This window comes from Dipodomys merriami, unplaced genomic scaffold (assembly GCF_024711535.1).
Source record: "Dipodomys merriami isolate MVZ:Mamm:240054 unplaced genomic scaffold, mDipMer1.0.p SCAF_5, whole genome shotgun sequence".
In the NCBI taxonomy this organism is placed as follows: Eukaryota; Metazoa; Chordata; class Mammalia; order Rodentia; family Heteromyidae; genus Dipodomys; species Dipodomys merriami.
The window spans coordinates 56,472,287-56,496,501 of NW_027206068.1; the positions used below are offsets into that span (position 1 = coordinate 56,472,287).

At 37.2% G+C, this 24,215-nt stretch overlaps 2 protein-coding genes across 3 annotated transcripts in view; one reads left to right on the plus strand and one right to left on the minus strand.

Moving 5' to 3' along the window:
* The window catches only part of Wasl (WASP like actin nucleation promoting factor), a 48,165-nt gene extending 25,124 nt beyond the window's left edge, over positions 1–23,041 (minus strand). Inside the window, exon 1 of one of the 2 annotated variants that reach the window (XM_069996669.1) lies at positions 22,592–23,041. In XM_069996669.1, the coding sequence (XP_069852770.1) occupies positions 22,592–22,705 (114 nt within the window). In that variant the 5' untranslated portion in view covers positions 22,706–23,041. The remainder of the gene's footprint in view (positions 1–22,591) is intronic. The other variant, XM_069996670.1, reaches the window with a different exon arrangement.
* Positions 22,574–24,215, plus strand: part of LOC138809758 (hyaluronidase-4-like) — a 43,441-nt gene continuing 41,799 nt past the window's right edge. The window contains exon 1 of the mRNA XM_069996672.1: positions 22,574–22,640. The gene's annotated coding sequence lies outside the window, so the exon portion shown is untranslated. The remainder of the gene's footprint in view (positions 22,641–24,215) is intronic.

Genomic DNA, 24,215 nt, shown 5'->3' on the forward strand with positions numbered 1-24,215 from the left:
CTCAGATGGCAGAGCATGTGCCTAGTAAGTATAAATTTAAACCCTAATTCTGCTAAAACAAACTATCAATATGACTGACTATTGTCTTAGTCTCCAAACACATAGTATGCCATTTAAAGGTACCCCTTTTCAGACTCAAAAATTTAAAAATCAGATAAAAAAATCTAAAGTAATGAAATTCATATACATTTTTGCCCTTTTAGGTATATTGCTGTCAAAATGAAGTTCTAAAAAGAAAAGCAATTAAAAACCTATATACCAAAAACTTTCCTTAGTTTTTGATCAGAAACAAGAAGCAACACCTTGTATTCATATACTGTTTTGTAGAATGGGAACTTCTTTGTACAACTAGTTAAAGATAACATTAAAAAATGTTAAAAAACGAAGAAAAAATGAGTTATTTATATCTGAAATTCTATGATAAAAAATCTTTTGCACATGTTAAAACATTGTAAAACATATGCATGTAAAAGCAAAGAAACAAAAAACCTAAGCATTTACAATTAAAAATTTACATGAACTTAAAACAAAAATTTAAAACATCTGATTGAGAAATACTCAATTATTCTGTAATTTTTCACATAGACATGCCATAGTATTATAAACATTCTAATACTAAAGAAAAGCAAATTTTCATATGCAATTTTTACAAACAGATTCTCAAACATTTGCTACTATCTTATAAAGTTGTGTTGATTTCAATCCAAACACTGAGGCACATGCTTATAATTCTAGTTACTCAGAAGGTTGAGATCTGAGGATGCTAGTCCAAAGCCAGCAGTGCTAGAAAGTTGGTGAGATCCTTATCTCCAACCACCAAAAAGCAGGAAGGGAAGCTGTGTCTCATGCCCAGGCCCTATGTTCAAGCCCCAGAACTGGCACACACACACAAAATGCATTGATTTCAATTGTGCCATATTTAAGCTGGTGAAGTCTGAACATGATCATAGCACTTTCTAAACCCTTTTTTTAATACAAAAAATGCAAAAAGTGCTTGTATATATACACATATCATTTCATATCTAGATAATATAAAACAGTAACTACCCCTTGAACTCTAGACTGACAGTAACTCAATTAAGTTTTTATAAACATTCCTTCCATTCTTTTCAAGTAATAACAGCTAATCAGCACTGTTACTTCTTGGCTTTCATTACCAAGAAGATATTAATAAAAAACAACCTAGCAAGTGCTTCAGAAGGAAACCTCACTTCTTGAAAGCCCAATAATGTTAAGGATAAAATCTATTAGAAGGGAAAGTATGGCATCAAATTTTGTAGAAATTGGCCTGTCATATCTTATGTGCTCCAGATATTTCAGTTCTGAGTAACCAAAATAACAAATCCAGCCCCAGAACTTTGATTGTCAAGGATAAAAATAAAGAGGGTATATTCTGGGAAGGGAGTTCCCTCCCATTGACCTTAGGAAGACCACTTTCACTTTTTTAGGGTTAACTCTGAAACAACCAGGTTGAAATGATAACTACTTTCTCCTCATGCTTCCCAGCATTTTTTTTTTTTAAATCTGTGTTACTCCTATGTCACAGATATTATTCTAAAGTAGTTTTCTATTTGGCTTGTTAGACAAGACTGTAAGTCCCTTAAGCCATTTACACACACACACACACACACACACACACACACACACACACACACACACACACACACACACACACACACACACACACACACACACACACACACACACACCATTCCACCAATACTTCATTCCTAAGTAAACAAATATTTAATTAAAAGCTATACATGTTTTGACTTTGATAGCATGACAATGAATACAAGGAAGATGATGATATACCCTGATTATTTTGGAGGGGCAATATACCTGCAACTTATTTTCATTACTCAGGTGGGAAAAAAAGAATATACATGTACTTAGGGAGAGAGAAAACCAAAGTAAAATGTTCTAAACATGTGGCAAATTTAGATAAAAGATATATCAGAACAAAGATGTAACTTCTCTGGACATTTATATACCATTTAAATGGAAATATGTTTTGCTGTTGTTGTTGTTGCTGCTGGTGGTGGAGGCATTTGTTTTTGCTTTGGGTTTTTTTTTTCCTTCTGGGGGAAAAGGGGGGGCGCAGAAAGGAGGGAGGATGTGTGAACAACTACAATTATGCTATTCAGTATATACTATGTGGAAAATTACCTATGTAACTTGTGTGCAGGAATGAGAGGAGGAAACTAGGGGAAGAAGGGGTGACATAGTCCAAAAAAAGGAATGTACTCATTACCTGACTTATGAAATGGTAACCCCTCTTTACAACACCTTAATCGTAACAATAAAATTATTTTTAAAAGATATACAGGAATTATTTGTATTTATAACTTTTCTGTAAGTATGAAATTGTTATAAAAATAAAAACTTAAAGAGCAAGTGAAACTCTGCCCCTTTCACAAGAGAATTCCAAAATAAAAAAAACCTGGCTTTCAGGCCCAAAGAAACATAGGTCCCATGGTTTCCCTTATTTGCAATATCTAGTATTGGTATGAGTTTAGCGGAAAAGGTCAGATAATGTGATGTTAGGAAAACGAACCCTTAAACATGTATTTTAATGTTTTCGTTTCTTTCATGCATGTGTTTCTAACGCATTTATAAGATTATTTCTTTGTTGCTTTGTATGTCCCTCCCCCACAGTGTAACCCCCCCACTTTCACTTTATTTGATGTCAGTATAACATGTGGAGGAGATGGGGACAAACAAGTCGTTTAAGGATTCAGGTGGACCTGTTGCAACAAGGAGAATTACAAAATGTCATGTCAAAGCAAGCTTTACAATGTCGGTGTGGGGGGGGGAGGGAGGTATGAATGGGTGGGGGGGAGGGGGGAGGCTGGGAAGGGAGGTGAAGGGTAAACAAAGGAGGAGGCTGCAATGCTTGGTAAGAAATGTATGCATTATCCTGCCAATGTAATTGTAACCCCTCTGTACAGTATGTTCTCAAATAAAATGAAATAAAATTAAAAAAAAAAACCAAAAAAAAAACCTGGCTTTCTTAGAACAATTACTACTCTACATATACTAGCCACTGCTACAAAGACATCCAATGGAGAGAACAAATATTTCCCATCTCCTCCATGACAATTTTGTTGAAAGGAGTCCTACCTTAAGTAACAGTTTACTACAAACATGCAGAACATCCTATATTTTGCAACAATCATGCTATTTAAAGTCAAAAGAATGCTGGGTTCCAGTGGCTCAAACCTGTAACTTTGCTACCCAGGAGTCTGAGATCTGAGCATCATGGTTCAGTGCCAGCCTGGGCAGGAAAGTCCGTAAGACTCTAGTCTCCAATTAACCAACAGAAAACTGGAAATGGTGCAGTGATTCAAAGTGCTATCCTTGCAGCATTATTTACCATAGCTAAGATATGGAACCAACCCAGATGCCCCTCAGTAGATGAATGGATCAAGAAAATGTGGTATATATACACAATGGAATTCTATGCCTCCATCAGAAAGAATGACATTGCCCCATTTGTTAGGAAATGGAAAGACTTGGAAAAAATTATATTAAGTGAAGTAAGCCAGGTCCAAAGAAACATAGGTCCCATGGTTTCCCTTATTTGCAATTACTAGTATATGTCTGAGACAAGCAGAAACGGTCAGATAAGTTGATGTTAGGCGAAATGAACCCCAAGATAAGGACTCAAATGTTTCTTTCTTTCTTGCAATTGTTTCTAACATATTTATAAGATGATTTCTTTGTTGCTTTATATGTCCCTCCTCCTGTTTTCACTGTATTTGATGTTGATATAATTTGTGGAGGGGAAGGGAAAAAACAAATTGTTTAAATAGGGATACAGGTGGACCCATTGCAACAATGATATGTACAAGAGGTTATGTCAAAAACAAACTTTACAACTTTGGCTGGGGGATTGGGAGAGGGCAACAATGCTTGATAAGACTCAATACATTGCCCATGTAATTGTAACCCCTCTGTACGGTATTTTCACACACACACACACACACACACGTTAAAACAACAACAACAACAAAAAACAAACACACACACACACGTTAAAACAACAACAACAACAAAAAACAAAGTGCTATCCTTGAGTACAAAAGCTCAGGAATGGGCTGGGAAGGTGGCTCAGTGGTAGAGTGCTTGCCTTGCATGCAAGAGGCCCTGGGTTCGATTCCTCAGCACCACATAAGCAAACAGAAAAAGCCGGAAGTGGTGCTGTGGCTCAAGTGGTAGAGTGCTAGCCTTGAGCTGAAGAGCTGAGGGACAGCGCCCAGGCCCAGAGTTCAGGCCCCATGACCGGACCCCCCCCCCAAAAAAAAACAACTCAGGAATAACATAACATCCAGGCCCTGAATTCGAACCCCATAACTGACCAAAAAAAAAAAAAAAAGAATTTGTAATCAGACAAAGAAGTGTTTCTTTGATTACAGAATCAGCTAACATGTAGTAAAGGACTAGAAAATACCAGCACACATAGAACTTGGTTATTAATACCCAGTATCTACAAAAAATTACAATAACACAATACTGGTAACAGTCTGCAGTAATTAATATTTTAATACAATACTTATCTGTTCAGCAATTGCTATGTGACATACAGCTACTGTAGCTACAAAAAGGCAAAACTGAAGATGTCTGTCTAGAGAGCCTCCTATAATTACAGCATGCTTCTCATTCCTGTGCAGTGGAATGACATTTTCACTTCCACAAAAATATACTAAAGCTCTGTCCTCAACAGCTCTACTGCTCGATTCTTTCTTTTCAGCTCAATTATTTTTGATTATTCCTTATCTAGCCCGGTTATTGATCTGGTCACCCATATGAAAATGGCATGAATAATTTATGTGGTCTGATTAGTGCACATTTATCAGCAAAATGATACAGGCAATAATTTGTTTCCAATCATAAAAAGAAATGTATGTGTCGTCATCTTTTTATCTGCAACTTTCTATACTAAAGATCTCAAAAATCATTACCAGTGCTCCCCAAAGGGAACATGCTCATTTCCTGTTGTCTGGTTTAGGTTATCCAACTGAGCTCCCACAATGCCCAGGGCATCTTCATTACAGAACATTATATACTACCTTTTTTTTTTTTTTTTCTCTTAGGTCTTCTCACTTCCATAAGAGGGGTCTGTCCTATTTCTGTTTTCAGGGAGCACAATGGCAGACACAAGAGTATGCGATTATGATCATGAAAAGTAAAAGAAAAGTGAGCTGGGGATGAAGCTTGGTGCCCTGGGGTTGATCCCAAGAACTTCAGAAAAGTATTAATAGGATGATAAGCAATGCAATTTCATCTTATAAGGATATTTAGTCAGCTTTAATCATGAGATATCTAGAGGATGCAGTTACTCTTTTCATCGAACCTTGCCAAGATGGTCTTCAAAACAGTCAATAGACTAATGGTTTGTGAATTAAGTTGTTTTAAACTATATAAATGATAATGGTTAAACATCTTTTTTAGTAGATAAGAAATAAGATAAAGTAAGCATGGTGGGGGGGGGGGACTTTAAACAGGAAAAGTTATGGTTGCTGACATAGCCAGTCTAAGGACTTTGCTGAGGTGAGGAAGAGACACTAAAAATAACTGTTTGAAGGAAACCAAATTGATTGTTTCTTCAATAGTAGAGGTATTATAATCCTCTTCTAGACTTTCAGAAAATACAAGCAAATATACTCAAACTCTGCTCATATGAAATAGTAATTAAGTTTCTGATGAGAAATACTACAGAATTATAACATGTAGTATGAAAGAAAGAGAGCTAACATTGGCTAGTTATAACTCTAAAAGTCTAGTTTTACCATGGCTAGAAAAAGATCTAATTCAGAAGAAAGAGCTGAAGAAGTAAAGGATTTTGGAATAAAATATGTTGCATTGTAAAAATACACTACTTAAATGTTTATATATACAGTTTAGCTTCTCATGTAACACTTGAGTTCAGTAAAGTGTTTACCAGAGCTAAGAGATAACACTTTTAAAAAGCCTATCAAAATTGAGGATTTTAGATATTACACTTACGGATTCAAATCTACAGGAGACTAAAATGATACAAAATTCTTCAGGCAACTGGATTTTTTCTAGATCATCAAGAAAACACCCATCAATTCACTAAATATGCCACAGTTTAGCTATACAATAGGATACTACTATACAGCTGCTTTATAAAAAAAGAGGATGGGCCTGGGAAGGTGGCTCAGTGGTAGAGTGCTTGCCTTGCATGCATGAGGCCCTGGGTTCGATTCCTCAGCACCACATAAGCAGAAAAAAGCCGGAAGTGGTTGTATGGCTCAAGCACTAGCCTTGAGCTGAAGAGCTGAGGGACAGTTCCCAGGTGAGTTTAGGTCCCAGGACCAAAAAAAAAAAAAAAAACAAAAAGAGGCTCCTTAATGATAAAAATGGACAGGATACATTGTTATATGAAAAAATCAGGATGTAATTGCAGAGTAGAGTATGCTAACCTTTGTACAGTAAAGCAGAAATAAGTAACTTGCATTTGCCTATGTAAGCACAGAAATGCCTGAAAAGAAATAAACAGAGAAGATTGCCTACTTAGTGATTTTGTATGTGTGTTATGAGGAGAAAAGGCCTAGCAAATGTAAGACAGAAAAAAGAAATGTTTTATTTTATATACACAAAGTTATTGTTACATAATGTGAGTATTTTAGCTAGTCAAAAATAATCATCTGCAAATACACAAAAGACAGAAAAAGACCTATTCAAGTCACATAAAAGACTGAGTCTGGAAAAAGGAAAGATCATCTTTCTGACCTAGAAACTGTAACCTAGAAGAATTCTGAGTAGCTTTTAAGCCTTTCCCTTAAAAATTAAAAGTGAGCATTCCTCACTAACATGCTAAGGTTTCTAGAGGCTTACAGTAACAAAAGTAACTAAAGAAAGATGGCCTATGTGTAAAATGAAGACCAAAGTCCATGACTGTTTTAAGACTTTCTCTCTGAGCCATTTAAACCATCAAACATAATTAATCATAATAAACAAAATTAACTACCTCTGTTTTCTATACTTATCACTGTTTTGCAACTCTCAATTATCCATGCATATATCACAATGATATATCTACACATACATACATACATACATATATAAAATAGGTACATATATATAGTTAAATATATATTTAACTTGCTTGACTTACATATGTACAGTAAGTGGAAGGGCAAGCAAAGGGAAGGTTAACTTGAGAGCAAATGAACAAGATATGAACCTAAATTGGACATGGTAAAATAAGGACTTTCTTTTCTTTTTTAACAGGTAACAGAATTTAAACTCAACATTAAACCTAACTAAGGACTTTCAAGTACAACACTTGAAACTCTTTCATATATTATGCATAAGAATTAAGACTGGGGGAAAAAAAAAGCAAGGATCTTTTTGAAGTTGTATTTTAAGGTTTACAATTTAAGAACCTTAAATCTGAAGTGTACAATAATGAACTAGTCAATAATTTGCATTATAAATTATTCAATGAACAGTTTTATGCTTCCTCAAAAAGCTTATAGTACTACTTTCAAAAGACAATTTTCATTCTGAATTCATGAATCAGTATTTCCACCTGGCATTTATCATCACTGAAATTCAATGAACATGCAAAATAGCAGCTCTTATGAAGGAGTAAGCAGTGAATTAAAATAAAAGGTGCATCATGTCCTCCCCCTGCCCAATCAGTAATGCAGAGGACTAAAGGAAAACTGTAAGGATTTTATGTAAACTTGTCTATGAAACCAATTATATACTATAAAAGCAGAAACAGGAAATTGATCACATTATTTTTTTTTTTTTGGTCAGTCGTGGGGTCTTGAACTCTAAGCCTGGGCGCTGTCCCTGAGCTTTACAGCTCAAGGCTACTGCTCTACCACTTGAGCCACAGAGCCACTTTGATAGCTAAATAGAAAAGGTAACTTTTAAGATTCCATGGACATACTTAATGACAACTGCTTTATTTTCATTAAGTTTATAAATTATTTGGGAGTTGTTTTACTTTGAATCATTTTTACAATGTTACTAAGCACTAATGTCTGGGGCAGAGGGTGCAAAGGAGAAAGAATTGATTCTATTAGATTCAGATCTCCTTTCTGTTCTCTCCAGCTGTACTCACTAATCAAATAGTCACTAGACACACAGAATTGTGTAAATTTAGATAAAGTTAAAAATCCAGTTTTCAGCCACACTAGTCACACATTTTGTAGTCATTTGCTGACTTAAATTCAAAGGGTGTAAAGGGTGTATATTCTTAAAATATAGATTACTGCTATAGTATCAAAATTATCTGAAATTCCCAGATGGTAGAAATTACTACTCTGTAATATTAGACACTGCTTTATTATCAAAATTATCTGAAATTCCCAGATGATAGAAATTACTACTCTGTGATACTATAATTATTTTGAAAGAATGGCATTTCTCTTCTTGGTATTTCATTTTAATCATTAATCTATATAACATGATGAAACACCTGTGTTTATATAGATTCTCTATTCCCAATACTTTAAATGGCACAAACCACAGAAATTTGCTTCTATCACAGCTTCCCTGATATCAGGGCGGGTGGGGGGGAGAGGTAGTGGTAAAGACTGGCAACACAAACGCACACCATAATCAAAATTTTTCAAAACAATACTGTACTTCACATCAATTTTCAAAGCATGTCAAGGCCATTTCAGTCAGATAAGTACAGTAAAGGAGATAAGTTTCAGGATACAAGATTAACTAAAACAACAATTTTTTTTTTTGTATTTTAAGTCAGTCTTAGAAACAGACAATATGGCATTTCTTTACACATTGCTGTAGTGCATACACTGTATATAAATGTCATTTCCTAGTTAACTGCTGGACTTATATTAAGTACCCTAATTATTGTTCCCTGTGTCAAAAAATCATATAACACGAACTTTAAAACTTAAACACAAGGTCCTATTCATTAAAGAAGGCAGTAACTTGAAAATTATAGATATGCAAATATGATAATTAAAGCTCATGAAATTTCAAAGAGCATTTACACTTCTGAAACATTTCTATTTTTAATTTTTAAAAATGAAAACTAAACCACTCTTGAGACCAATAATTTCTATTTCCTTACTTAAATATCAATCCAAAAGGAATTAACATCATACATGAGGAAATTAAAAGACATTTAGCAAATGGTCATGTAAGTTACATGGGGTTCTAAGCTCAAATTAGCCTTATTGTAGAATCTGTCCCGATAAAGGAGTATTAAAATTTGATGTCCTCTTGGTTTCTAAATGGGGGAGTTGGGATTGTAATTCCTTCCCACTTTAAGTCTATAAGAATTTCTAAAAATTAATACTGGTCAAAAGAAAGGAAGATAAACATATAATTTCAAAGTTACATATTACTAGAGAGCTGATGAATATTTTTAGTGATCATTTAAAGCCAACATTAACTGTTTTTGTTAAAAAAATATTATAAAGTCTTAGAACAATAGCCCTCATAAATATGGATATACAATCCTAAAATACCAACAAGTCTGAAGAAATAATCATAATCAAGTGGGCTTTTATTCCGGAATGCAAAGATGGCTTGACATTTAAATCTTACTTTTCCCCATAATATCAAGATTATTACTACTTAAGATTCAACACTGTAATAGAAGTCTAATGCAGAGAAATAAGGCGAAGACAATAAGGAAAGGACATGAAGATGAGAGAAGGAAAACTTCATTATTCATAGAAGACATGGTTGTGTCAGAAAAAAACACATGATCTAAGAAAAGTTACTTCAACTAACTGCTAAATTTTTCAAGGGGAGACACAGGTCAGCACAGTATAATATTCTCTCTCTCTTTCTCTTTCTATCTCTCTCTCTCTCTCTCTCTCTCTCTATATATATATATATATATCAGCAATAAAAAAGCAAAGTGCCACTTAAAATAGCATAGAAAAATAAGCACCTAGAAATAAATATGAAAATGTTATGTTCATGTGGAAAACTTAATTATTATTATGATATTAACTTCCCTAAACTGAGCAGTACATTAGCAAAATACCAATGAAACTCTAGCAGATTTTCTGAAAGAAGCTTGAATAATTCACTTTAAAATTCAGGTGAATATTCAGTGGACATGGAAGAGACAAACAACTGTAAAGAGAAGACGGCACATCATACCCGAGTTTCAAAATTTAGGATACGTCTACCATCATCAAACCACTAATATATTGCCACCAGGATACAGAATAAAACAAATGGGAAAAGATAAATAGTCTAGAAATAAATCCAAACATATATGGTCAATATATATAAAAAAAGCTCCAAGTTAATTTAATAATAAAAGGTTTTGTTTTTAAACCAATGGTACTGTATCAAGGTGATCAATAAGAAAAAAATAACTTTAAAAGAAAAAAATTATACATCATTTCATGATCCTTTCTGCACTCCATTAACAAAAATAACAAACAACCAGATCAGTCACAGATCTAAACATAAAAATTAGAACTACAAGCTTCCAAGAGTATCTGCATGACTACTGCATATGCCAAGGGATTTAAGAGTCAATTCTTATTTTGAAAAGGTATTAGGCAAATCAGGCATGGTAACTTATGCTTGAAATCTCAGCTACTTCTCAGGATCATGGTTGTTCTCGAGAAGGATCATGGTTTGAGCAAGCTCAAGCAAAAGTTAGCAAGATCCTATCTCAATAAAATAAGCTGGAAACTGGGAGAGGGCAAGGGAAGGGGTTACATTTTCTTTCTTTTTTTTTTTTTTTTGGGTCCGGTGGTGGGGCCTGAACTCTGGGCCTGGGCGCTATCCCTCAGCTCTTCAGCTCAAGGCTAGCGCTCTACCACTTGAGCCACAGTGGCATTTCTGGCTTTTTTTCTTTTTGCTTATGTGGTGCTGGGGAATCAAACCCAGGGCCTCATGCATGCAAGGCAAGCACTCTACCACTGAGCCACCTTCCCAGCCCTCCCCCCCCTTTTTTTTTGCCAGTCCTGAGGCTTGAACTCAGGGCCTGGATATTGTCCCTGAGCTTCTTTTGCTCAAGCTAGTGCTCCACCACTTGAGCCACAGTGCCACTTCCAGCTTTTTCTGTTTATGTAGTAATGAGGAATCAAATCCAGGGCTTCCTGCATGCAAGGCAAACGCTCTACCACTGAGCCACCTTTCCAGCCCCTGGTTTACATTTTCTTAAAAGACTTATGTAACTATAATCCCTCTGCATATCACCTTTATAATAACAATAAATTTTTAAAAATACCAAGCTGGATGCGATAACGCATACCCAAGGTCCCAATTACTAGGCAGAATGAGTTATATTGCTCAAGTGGTAGAATACTTACACAACACCTTGGGTTCGAGGTTCAATCCACAGAAAAACACACATGTACAAACACATACCACGCACAAAAAAACCTGGCAAGACAATATTAGATGTACACATCTCTAACCTTGTGTAATAACCTTGTGTCCGGAGCATAGAAAGCAATTCTAACAAATCAATAGCAATTACCAAAAAAAAAAACCAACATAAAATTTAAAAATCCAGACACAATAAATATAATAAACACAAACATAATAATACACTTCATAAATTTCTAGCCAGCCTGCCAAGGAAAAAAATACAGAAGACTAAAACTGCTAACATAAGAAACCTAACAAATAAAAGAGTGACCTTGTAGAACATTAAACTATAGCAAAGGAATATTATGATGAGCTTTATGGAATACACTTAATAATTTGATGAAATGACCAATTCCTTAAAAGACAAATTATTAAAATATGAAAAATTTACCATCCAAATGTGATTATAACTATTAAAGAAACTGAATCAATAATAATTTTCCCAAATAGGAAATACCAGACCAGATAGTTTCATTGATTAATCTCGAGCATTTCAGAAATATATTAAGAAATAAATTATATAAATGCTCAAAAATCTTTCTCAAAGATAAAAGCTGAGAAAAATCTTCATAACTCTTCTGTGAGGCCAAAATTATGTTAATTCGAAACCAAAGAAAGATTTAACTAAGAGGAAAAATTATAAAGTAGTAATCATTCATGAATATAGAGGCAAAAATTCCCTATAAAGTATTGGCAAATCCAACAATAACATAAAAACACAAACACCAGTAAGTGGAATTTATTGAAAATATGTGCATATGGCTCAAAATTCAGAAATCATTAAAGTAAAATTATCATATGAATAGATGCAAACAAAAGCATTCCACAAAATTCATTACTCATTCATGATGAAAATTTAAGAGGAGAGCAGGAGCTTCCTCCAGTTGATTAAAAAACAAAATCTATAAATAACCTAGGCTGGGGGTTTAGTTTAAGAGTAGAGCACTTGTTCGGCAAGTATGAAGAACTGGTTTGACTTCCAGTTACTCACACATAAATACACATACGTATACATACATAAAAACACAGAATAACACTCTACTAGTATCAAACTTACTAGGTAAAAAATAGATTAAATAGTTTAATCTCCTAATACTGGTAACAAAGCAATATTATTTCTTACTAACAAAATCTGAAATAAGCATACAGGATGACCCATTGTAACGAGATGTACCAGACACTATGTTGAAATGAACTTTACAGCTTTGTGGGGGGGAGGAGTTGGGGAGGTGGGGAGGAAAGGAATGGTAGGGCAAAGACAAAGGAGGGGGTAACAATGCTAGATAGGAAATGGACTCATTACCTTGCTCATGTAACTGTAACAAAAAATATATAAAAAAATAATTAACACCATTCAAGAAGTCCTAGAAAATAAACAGAATAATCTAAAAGGTATAGACTGGGAAGGAAGAAATAAAACTGTTCAACTGGGAGAAAATGAGGTAAGGAATGACACTTCAAAAAGAAATGTACTCAATACCTGACTTAAGTACCTGTAAGCCCTCTGTACATCACCTTTACAATAAAAATTAAAATAAACTGTTTCTTCACAGATGACATAAATATATAAGTAGAAAATCAACAATCCAGCTGAGCACTGGTGGCTCATGCCTGTAATCCTACTCAGGAAACTGAGATCTGAGGATCACGATTTAAAGCCAGCCCAGGCAGGAAAGTGTGTGAGACTCTTATCTCCAATTAACCACCAGAAAACCAGAAGTGGGTCTGTGGCTCAAGTGGTACAGCGCTCTCACCTTGAACTGAAGAGCTCAGGAACAGCACCCAGGCCCAGAGTTCAAGCCCCACAACCAAAAAATAAAGATAGAAAGCAACAGTCCAGAAGAAAATCAAAAGTGAGGAAGACAGACAAACCTACTTAAAAATCTAACAAGTATCAGGAATCAGAGATATAAATAAATAGATATTGAATGTTTGATGCTCATGATCAGTGTCTATTTTTATCAATCCATCTACAGATTGAACAAAACTTTATTCAAAGTCCTTGGAATGGTGTTATATGCCTATAATTCCTGCCACTTGAGGAAAGAGGAAAGAAGGGAAGATTGCAGCTTGAAGTCACCCTAGTCAAAGTTACTAAGAGCCAATCTCAACACAGTGGTACATGCCTGTGATCCTATCTACATAGACGGCAGGAGGATTACTACCAAGGGTTGCCTCAGGCAAACCCAAGACCATCTCTGAAAAATAATTGTGAGGGCTTTATACACTATTGATGGGAATGGAAGTTACTACAGTATGATTATCAACAACTAGGATTAATCACCACTATGGATATCAGTAAGGTGGTTCTTCAAAAAATTAAAAACAGACCAGTCAAAACTAAACCTGCAATATGACCACTCAAGCATGTATGTCAGGATACAATAGAGGCACTTGAATAGTGATGTTAATTGCAGTACAATTAACAACAACCAAGCTCTGAAAACAGCCTACATACACTATTACAGATGAATGGTTCAAGAAAATATGGCATATATACACAATGGAATGTTATTTAACCACAGAAGAACATTATTTCCTTTGTAGAGAAGTGGATATATATCATCATGAAACCTAAGTAAATGAGGTTAAGGAGAGCAAAGATTGCATGCTTTCTCTCATAGTAGATGCTAGACCTAAAATAACTTTGGATGAGGACTGAAAATGACATTTACTGAAAGCTATTGAATAATAGGGGTATGGGAGGATGGGGAACATGAAAGTAAGAAAGGAGGATCAATCTAATTGAAATACTGAATACATACATGTGAAATATTATTGTGAAACAATAGAATATACTTCTATATGAACAATTAGAATATACTTACCAAAATGAAACTATAATGGGTGGGAGTGAAGAGACTAAACAAAAAAACGTGAAGAGTAAAGAAAATGTTTCATGTATGTACATGTGTGAAAATAGAACAATTAAGCTTGTTAAAAGATTAGTTTGGGAAAAGGAGAGAGGAAGAGTGACAGAGGAGGTGAATCTGATCAAAGTACATTGTACACATGTGCGGTAAAGTCAATCGAAGCCTTCTTGCACACTGCTTAGCAAGCTCAAGGCCCTGAGTTCAACTCCCAGTAATAGCTCTCCTCGCAAAAAACAACAAACCTCTTAAACCCTGGAAAGTTATTTTATGAGCATCAACAAGTGATTCTAAAGTTTATATGAAAAGAAAAAAATAAGTTCCAGAATCAAGACAATGTAAATAGTGAAAATAATGTCAAAGGACTGGTACCACCTTACATTAAGATTTACTATAAAGCAATAGATTTGAAGTCGGTGGAGTAGCATTGTTAAGAGACAAAAAAGCCCAGTGGAACAGAAGAGAAAGCCCAGAGAAATATAGATACAAAATGGTCAAATGATTGCTGACAGAGAAGCAAAGATACTGGAAAAGGACAATCTTACCAACAAATGGAAGAGGAAAAAAAGGACCCAGAGTATACTCATCTACATACTAACCTCACATTAAGAAATTAACTTCAAGTAGATCAAGCAGCCTGTGAAATGCAAAGCTATAAAACTAAGGGAAGATAATATAAAAGAAAATCTAAGTAATCTTGAAATTAGTATGACATTTTACACACCAGAGCAAAAACACAGGTTCCATGAAATAAAAAAATTATAAAAGTGGACTTCATGAAATTTAAAACTTGTAAGACACTGATTATTGAAAAGCTGCTGCAGACTGAAATAAGACAAATTTAAAACATGTATCTGATAAAGCACTTTGTTCCAAAGTAGAGAAAGAGTTCTTAAAACTCAGCAATAAGAATCAAATGATGCAATTAAAAATAGAAGATGTGGGTCTTGCCTAGCATTCATGAGACCCTGGGTTCAATTGCCAACAAACTCCCCCAACCATGAAAAAGGCAAATACCGTGGAACACAAAAACAAATCTGTAGATCCTTAAAGATATTCAACATCATACGGCTTAGGGAAGCTTAGAGAATTGCAAATGAAAAGAGCAAGGTACAACAAAAACTAGTAATCTGGCTAAAATTCCAAACACTGGCTGATGGGGGATATGGAACAGCAAAAACAGAGAGCCAGTCCATAAAGGCCACATAGCAAACAACAACTATTTGATACTATAGAGAAAGCAAATTAATAGAGAATTTTTTTTTTTTTAAAGTGGATGTTTGCAGAGGAGAGGGGAAGAATGAGCAGTTGGAGCAAACAGTATTCTTCAAGTAGTTAAACTCCCCGGTATAGATATGCTGTCCATTTGTGAAAAACAAAACCAGTAAGTCTATATAATAGTTAAACCTAATGTATACTTAACACATTTAATCCTGTATCAATAATGCTTCACCAATTTAAAAGAAAATTACACTATACTATTGGAAACTAGAGGAAGTAAGAGGAATATGGAAAATCCAATTCCTTGAGCCTTCTGAAAATTGTTTTCTGTCCAGCTGTAACTGCTTTAAAAACATACATATTTCTATTGGCAAGAAAAATGTTTTTCAGTGAGAATGAACATCTTACATGTTGTATGTCTTACATCTTACATATCTATTTGCTACATCTTTTTCAGACTAATTCTTTTTCTTAGAACACTTTCTGTACTTTCCGAACTCTTAATGCATTAGAAATATGTAGCATTTTGGATAATTCTTTATCTTTTTTTATTGTTGTTGTTAGTCGTGAGGCTTGAACTCTGGGCTTGGGCACTGTCCTTGCATTCTCCAACTCAAGGCAAGCACTTTACCACTTGAGCCCCAGCGCCACTTCTGGTTTTCTGGTGGTTTGTTGGAGGAAAGTGTCTCATGGACTTTTCTGCCCAGGCTGACTTTGAACTGCAATCCTCAAAGCTCAGCTTCCAGAATAGCTAGGATTACAGGCGTGAGCCATGGACACCTGGCTTCTTTATCTTGATAATAGTATTTTGGCGGTGTGGTAATTGTACAGATTTTAAATTTTTGTGTAGTTACTAAATATAATGGTCTATGTTAAATTTTGGGAGTACTTTCCTACTTTAGAACTGTAATATTAACCTTATTTTGTTTCAATCCAGCAGAATATTTCTTTTACAGACAGGTTTGTACAGTAAATCTTAAAGTCAAGTTAAAAATGTTAAAATTCACTATTAAAACTAAGATATAAATTAGTATATTTGGTACGTAAAGTATATATGGCAATTAAAGAGATAAAAGGGGTCTTTTCTAGATTTCTCTCTTCAACTATTACTCTACAGTAATTATTCTGGATCCTAAAAAATGATAATTTATCTACAACCCAATAATTATAAAGTGAAATTGGTGTTTTCTATTTAATTTCATTCTTCTATTTTGCCATTATAGTGATGTTTTCTGCAACTGAGAAAATGACACAGATGTGATAAATTAAAAAGGAATGCATTTGTTATACTGTACATATGAATACAGTCCAACATGGGAAATATCTAATAACTAAGAGAAAATTGTTCATAAGCTAGAATGAATTATAAACAATGTATATTGTATTACTATGAATTACTATGCATAAACTTGTTTTATTTACAAAACCTTTATAGTAAAAATAAAAAGCTCATTAACAATGTTAGCATTTTATCTGAAAGCAAACCTGTGCCTACCGGACAGAGACAAAATAATGCACAATAAACTTCAACCCTATATGCTCCTTTAGGACAGACTTTTCTATTCAAACTAGAAAAAGTTACAATCACATACCATTAAAATAATTCACTGAAACCCGTGGAATGTGGACAGAAATTAAATGAGTCTACTATAAACATGGATTTCATTGGAAACTCTTAGCCGTTTTTGTATTGACTTTAAAAATCATGCTGAGACTAAATGCTGAGACACAAGGCAGAAGTTACTTAGCACAAGTAGAACCCAGCTCTCTCTTCAGTCCTTCAGCTGACACTTGAGTAGGCTGAAACTAATATGTACAAACTATAGACTTTTTAAAATTTTTACAGACTTGAAAATTTGTTACTATTCAAAGGTAATGTTTTTACATTAAGGACGCTTTTAACAAAGTTTATTTTAAAATTTAAAAACCCTACTACTATTATCCATAACAGAAAGAAAAATAAAATGGCTCAAAGCAGTAGAACAAGGGTGGCATAATTCAGAAAGGTTTAAAGAACTGCATCATAAACTTATTCAAGCTGTTTCTTCATGCTACTATTAATTTATACTTATATATAGTTTTCAACTTATACTATACTTCACTGACTTTAATTTGATTTACCCAAATCAAAACAATGCAATTTAGAGTTCAAATTTACTGTGAAATCTCTTTGTCAATACTGGGAACTTAAAACTGAGTGTTAAACTGAATAGCCTTGATAACAATTTTCATATGCTTCTTCAAATTCCCAGGATACTTTGTAGATGTCAAATATTCTTAAGTGCTTTACGTAATTATTATCCCTTGAAATTATTTCCTAAGGTTAATGTTGGTTACTAAGTTAACTGTGACCATTTACAAGATTTATATAACCCATCCCCACTGGATTTTTCTGAATCTTCCTATATTAGACTTTTGTGCTTTTTCCCTCTATAGTAGACAAGAGTAACTTTTTACCTTTGCATATTCCAACTCTGAATTTGATTTTCTCTCTTTACTACTCAAACTGAAATACACAGTGAGCCCTAACTTGCCACCAGTAATACTTTATACGTAGGGCCTTCAAGAGAACCAAACTGGTACAATGCCTGCTGGGAACTGCCAGGCCACTGAAAATGCCAATACACCTGAATAGAAAAAAAGGAGTGAAAGAATTACCCTAGGTACATCTTTTCCTCTGAACTTACTTAGAATTACTACTCAGAAGATCTGATTTAAAACAAAACAACAACAACAAAAAGCTGGTAGCTACTGCTACCAACTATAGTAGTTTGGCAGCAGAATTAAAGCACTTTGTTCTCTGAATAAAATAAAGACCAAAGTCCAGGTATCATCTTCATTAGAAAATGGAGATTTTTACATCTTGATTAAGTAATGAGAAGTACTAGAGAGGCTCCTATGGAATAAACAAGTGAGTAGTCAGAATTATTCAATCAAAAAGTACTCATTAATCTGTGATAGATACAAAATTATAAAAAATTACCAATAATATCGAATACAGCATAACTCCTGGAACTGTGTATGAAGTGAGAAAACAAGTAAGATTTAACTAAAGAATTCGAGCAAGCTAAAACAACTGAAGAGGAATTAAAGAAAACGAAGGTGTGATTATAACTATTAAAGAAACTGATTTCCTACTCTATTTATCAAGATTACACATATTAATCTCCATTTAGAGAGACTGAACATACTTTTTACATAAGTAAATATACTACATGCAAGTCAACAGAACTACAAAACAAAACTTATTACTTGTAAACTTTTAAAATTGTTCTACTTTAATACAGCTACATACTAAATGGCACCAGAACTTCATGTAAAAATTCCTGAAACATATTTATATATTACATATAACTTTAAATGAAACCCCAATTAAAATATTTAGAAAAACAATGAGTTTGCTTAATGATTCTCCTCCTCTACAAAACCAATCACCAGAGTCCCATTAACATTAAGGCATATTTCCAATTAGTGAGATATGTATGTTTTTACATACATTTCTGTTGGTGCTTATAAGGTTTGGCTTTACTATACAATTCTCTTACCTGCCCTTCTATATCTAAGTGGCACCAAGTTCTGATTAAAATCTTTTGAATTATACTTGAATTCCCATTAGAACCAGTTTAATTCAGTCCTTATCATATTTCACATGGACTTCTATGAACACCTACCTATCTGATCTCTCTTGCTTCCATTCCCACAATCCTCAACCCCCCCCTCCCCCTTTCGCTCACATCCTAAAAGTTAAATCTGATCTGGTTCCCTACTTTAATACAGTAATTCCTTATCTGTATCTTCCTCTTACACAGTTTTGAAATGCACCCTCATATTTTAAAAGAACAGATAAATGCTGTACTAAAACTACGTGGGGATTTTCACTGTTGCTGCAGGGTTTTTTTTAAGTTACTGTTTTTGCAAGAGATGGAATTTGAACTCAGGGGTGTCATGCTTGAAAAATAGGTACTCTGCCACTTGAGTCATGACCCCAGTCCTTTTCTGCTTTAATTTTGTTTTAAATAGGGTCTCACTATTTGCTCCATGACAGCTTAAAACCTCAATACTGATATCTATGCTTTCTATGTAGCTCGGAATACAGATATGCACCCTTAAATCTTGTTAGAGGGGATAGGGTCTTAACTTTTTGTACAGGTTAGCCCTGAAACACAATCCTCCCAATCTTTATTTCCTAAGTACCTGTTCCACAGAAAACTATTCGTTCTCCAAACTTTTCAAACTGCTTCACATCTCTTGTGTAAGTCTGAAATATTCAAATATTGCCCATGTTACCCATCCCCTCTCCTACAACCTTTTCCTTTGATTCTCCAAACCTTTAAAAAACTTTACATATATTTATATTCAGTCTTCCTACCCATATAACCATTCCATAAAATAGGATCCCTAGGGGCTGGGAAGTTGGCTCAGTGGTAGAGCGTTTGCCTTGCATGCCTGAGGCCCTGGGTTCGATTCCTCAGCACCACATAAGCAAAAAAAAGGAAAAAGCTGGACGTGGCGCTGTGGCTCAAGTGGTAGAGCGCTAGCCTTGAGCTGAATAGCTGAGGGACAGTGCCCAGGCCCAGAGTTCAGGCCCCACAACTGGACCAAAAAACAAAAAAAAAAAATAGGATCCCTATTTTACAGATTGAGAAATCAAACCCAGCAGTGGAAGGTAAGAGACCTGTCCTAAGTGACCTTTAGTTTGAATCCACAATTACTGATGACAAAAGCTATGGTGTTTACCAGTGACTTAACAGCCTCTTACATATCACTCTGAAGTATTGACTTACTCATCAGTTTACACATTTGTTTCCCTCTTTAGACATAGTATGCTCCCTGAGGGCAGGTATCAACCCTGGGTTTGACATCAACATTTAGTTTCTTAATACATGTTTGCTCACTAAAAGAGAGTAATAAGCCCCTGAACAGCTGGTACCATGACTAGTTATTTCAGTTCTTGACTTCTTAGAGCTCTGACTGTACTCCCTACCAAACATATTTATCTGTAAAATTACAGCTGGACTTATGAGACAACATGAAACAATGAATTTCAGTTTAAGCTACAAAAAAAGCTGCATAGTTGTGCGTTTTTTTTTTTTAAAATACTACTCCTACATTACAATCTATCAAACTGAGGACTTCAAATTTTGAGGGTAATTTTCACAACAGTTTCATCCCACAAGAGCAGGCAACCATAGCAGTGCGGTTTTAAATAGCTGAAATTCAAAAGGTAAAGTTGATTAATAATAGATGACATAAAGAAACTGAGCACTGAATACACAAGGCCCGTTTGGCAATCCACTGAGGCTAACTAGTGAGCAATGCTATCTTTGTCATAATGTTCTCTCATCTTGTCATTTCTGAAACATTGGTAAAGTATCAATCAATACACTAGTGTATAAATGCTATGCCCTTCTTTCATTAAAGTGCATCTGTCGGCGAGGTAAAACAGTAAGCTACTTCCTTTCATTTAAATCACATACCAAATATAACTGTCAGCAAAACTGACTTTTTTTTTCCATTTGCAGATAGCTAGCACTCAAACCACCGGATATATTTTAAAATATGCTTTTAAAATATACTTTCATTTTATAGGCTTCTGGTAAAAGTGGAATGGTTATTCCTTTAACACCTCTTTCCGAAATAACTCAGTAAGAGGAAAAAAAAAACTTTTCTAAACAACCTGATGTTGTGGAAAATACAGACATACAGGCATAGTACTGGTTTTCTACTTCAGGAGTGATGGTTTTCTAGTTCCAATAACTTGGGACTTAATAGCTATTTTCTCTTTCTCTTTTAAAAACTGTATATGTGGGGAATGGACTTGATTTTCTTCAAAGTTGTCTCGCAAATTCTGATGTTTCAGTCTTCTAACCAAGTTCTAGACTTCAATTCAAATTCTAAGTAACAAACACGTCGTGAATTGAATGAATGATTCCATATGTAGGGGACAACACAGAATGCAAACAGAAGACTCATATACAGCTAACAGGTTGGTAACTTTCCAGAAATTGTCTAATCTTAACTTCTTAAACAAGGAGGCGTAGTCTTGCTTGACATAGGTAAGATTACTAAGGAAATTTATAAAATGGCACTGCTGCTCAAACTTCTCTGGATATTTCCTGGGTTCCAGTGGTGCATAACGTGCAGGTGCAAGCAAATAGAGCCAGTCACATTCCAACAAGCCACATTTCAACCCAGTCACCTCAGTGGGACCTCCTCAAGGCCTTCAACACGAACAAAACTTCCCCACCCCCAGAAGCGCCTGCAGCCAATGTAATGAATGCTTCCTTAAACAACACCCATTCCCTTCCCACAGCAGAACGGCTTGCTCCCAACCTGCCATCTGGGGTTGGAACTGGCCGCCCAGAACTAACCTAAGACTCTTTCTTGGCCCCGTAAAGGGCAAGAATAACTAGAGACTGAGGTTTCCCTGCCTAGGGCTGGGGGCTAGGGGAGAATCTGCACCCCTCCTCCCACAAATGCAAAAAGAAAAAAAAGCACGACCAGGCCTAGGTGTGTTTGCTGGAGAAACAAACTGTTTCTCTGCACTGGGGAGGGACGGAAGCGATCCCTTCCTGCCATCGCACTCTGGAGTGTCCAATAACGTGCAGTCGGTTTCACCCTCTTGGAAATACTAAAAAGGAGATTAAATGAACGATGCACTTTCCCCTAGTTCCATTCGCTCTTTCAACCTCTGGCATTGTGAAGGAAGCTACCCCGACCGAGCAGAAAGAGGTGACGCTAGGGCGAGTGCGAGGGTCCCGTTCTGCGATCAAGCAGCTTGTGCAAGAGAACGAACACAAGAAAGATGAAACCCTTGTGGTGTAAAAGTTTGGACCGGCAGCGCAGACGCAGACCCGGGGCCGTCCAAGCCGGGCTCCAAAAGGCAGGCCGGCGGAGGTGACACTCCCTTGTTCTCCAGCCGCTCGGGAGGCGGCGTCCGGCCGGCGCGCACCCAGGAGCCGGGCAGCGCGGCGGGCCCGGCCCGGACCCGGGCCGGCAGGAGGCCGGGGCGTCGGGGCGGCCCCCTCCTCCCCCGCCCCCTTCCTCCCTCCCACTCTGCGCCCGGGTCCGGGCCCGCCCGCGAGGGCACGTCGGGGGGTGGGGTAGGGGGGGCGGTGGAGGGGGTCTCGGCCACTGACCACACATTTCTTGCCGAGGAAGGAGAAGAGGGACTCGTTCTCCTGCGGGGTGAGCAGCAGGGACCCCACGTTGGTGACCCTCCGCGGGGGAGGCGGCTGCTGGCCGGAGCTCATGGTGTCGCCGACGGGGCTGGGCGTGCGGGGCCGCGTCCGAGGGCGGCGGGTGGGCGGGCGGGCGGCGGTCTCCCCTCGCGGTGACAGGGGCGGGGAGCGGGGGCTCAGCGGCGCATCGCCCACCGCGCAGCTCCTCCGAGGCGGGCGGAGGCGGCGGCGGGGGCGGCGGCGGGCGCGGGCGGCGGGGCGGACGGCAGGCCGCGCTGCCACCCGGCGAGGCGCAGGCCGGATGCTCCCGGTTCCGCGGCACTCTCGGCGACTGCGCTAAACTCTCAACCCCTCCTTCGGTACTCCGGCGGCGGCGGCGGCGGCCGCACAATCCAACATGGCAGCGGGAGCGGACGAAACCACGAGCCGCAGGACCGCAGGGGAGTGAGGGAGCGCGCCGGAAACGCCCGAGAGGAATTCACGCCTCCCACCCCCTCCGCTCGCGGCGACCTGAGCGCGCCCGCCGGAGGCCACGCCCACTTCCGGCAGGGGCGCGGTCTGAGCACGTCACGTCGTGGCCCTGGTCTCCGGCTACTACCTGAGTGAGGCCTGGTCGCCGCGCCTCGTCGGCCGCGCGTGGCGCCTGCGGCGGCGGGACAGGCTGGAGGTTGGTCTCGGCGGGCCGGTGCGCCTCCCTCCTGTGGGCGTACACCTTGGCGGGGCCTCCCTGCCCTCAGTGTCCCTTAATTTCTCTGGCCTGGTTGTGTGATGTTCGAGCCTCCTGTCAGAAAGTTCTGGAATCGAGAGGACACGTGAGGCCGGTAGTTGGCCCCCCTGTGCTCCCCTGGTTTCCGCCTGGGCCACTGGCGCCTGGACGTTCTCAGACGCAGGACACGTTTGGGGTCATTGCAGGAGATGAAGAGCTGGACCCAACAGGCTGCTCCAAGAGCCTGGTGGATGGCACAGAAAACAGTAAAAACTCGCTTAGAAAAGACACGTCACCTGCCACAAGTGTGGTCCACATCCAAGCCACAGGACAGTGTCCAGAGGCCCTTTTTCTTCTCCTAGATTGGAAAATTATCTCTCCCCTCTCCCCCTCCCTCCAATTTGTCTCTAATCCTCAGGTCTTTAAGAAGCAAATCCCTCAAGATTAGTTTTTAATGTGTATTTTAGAATATTAAAAGTTAACCTCAGATATACCTCCTTTGCTGAGTATATACTGAACTGTTGTAAAATTGGAGAATATGCGAGTGATAGATTTCAATGAATTGCAAAATAAACATCTGAACTTTATTACCACCGTGCTTGCTTAATTTCATCAAACAAAAGTTTTGTTAAATTTATGACATATTTTGTGATAAAATTTGGTAAAGGCGTTTTGTGTTAAAAGCATCTCTGATAACGCCCAATAGAAATCTCTGATGAACTAAGTAGACCGATAACACCATTAACTATGCACTTCGAAATTCATCCAAAATGTAAAATTAAAGTCACCCTTAATGAAATTGAGTAAGCAGGAATAAATCAACAGAGGAAAAAGAATAGTCATAGGTCTTCACATAGAACATGGGGATTTCAAAAT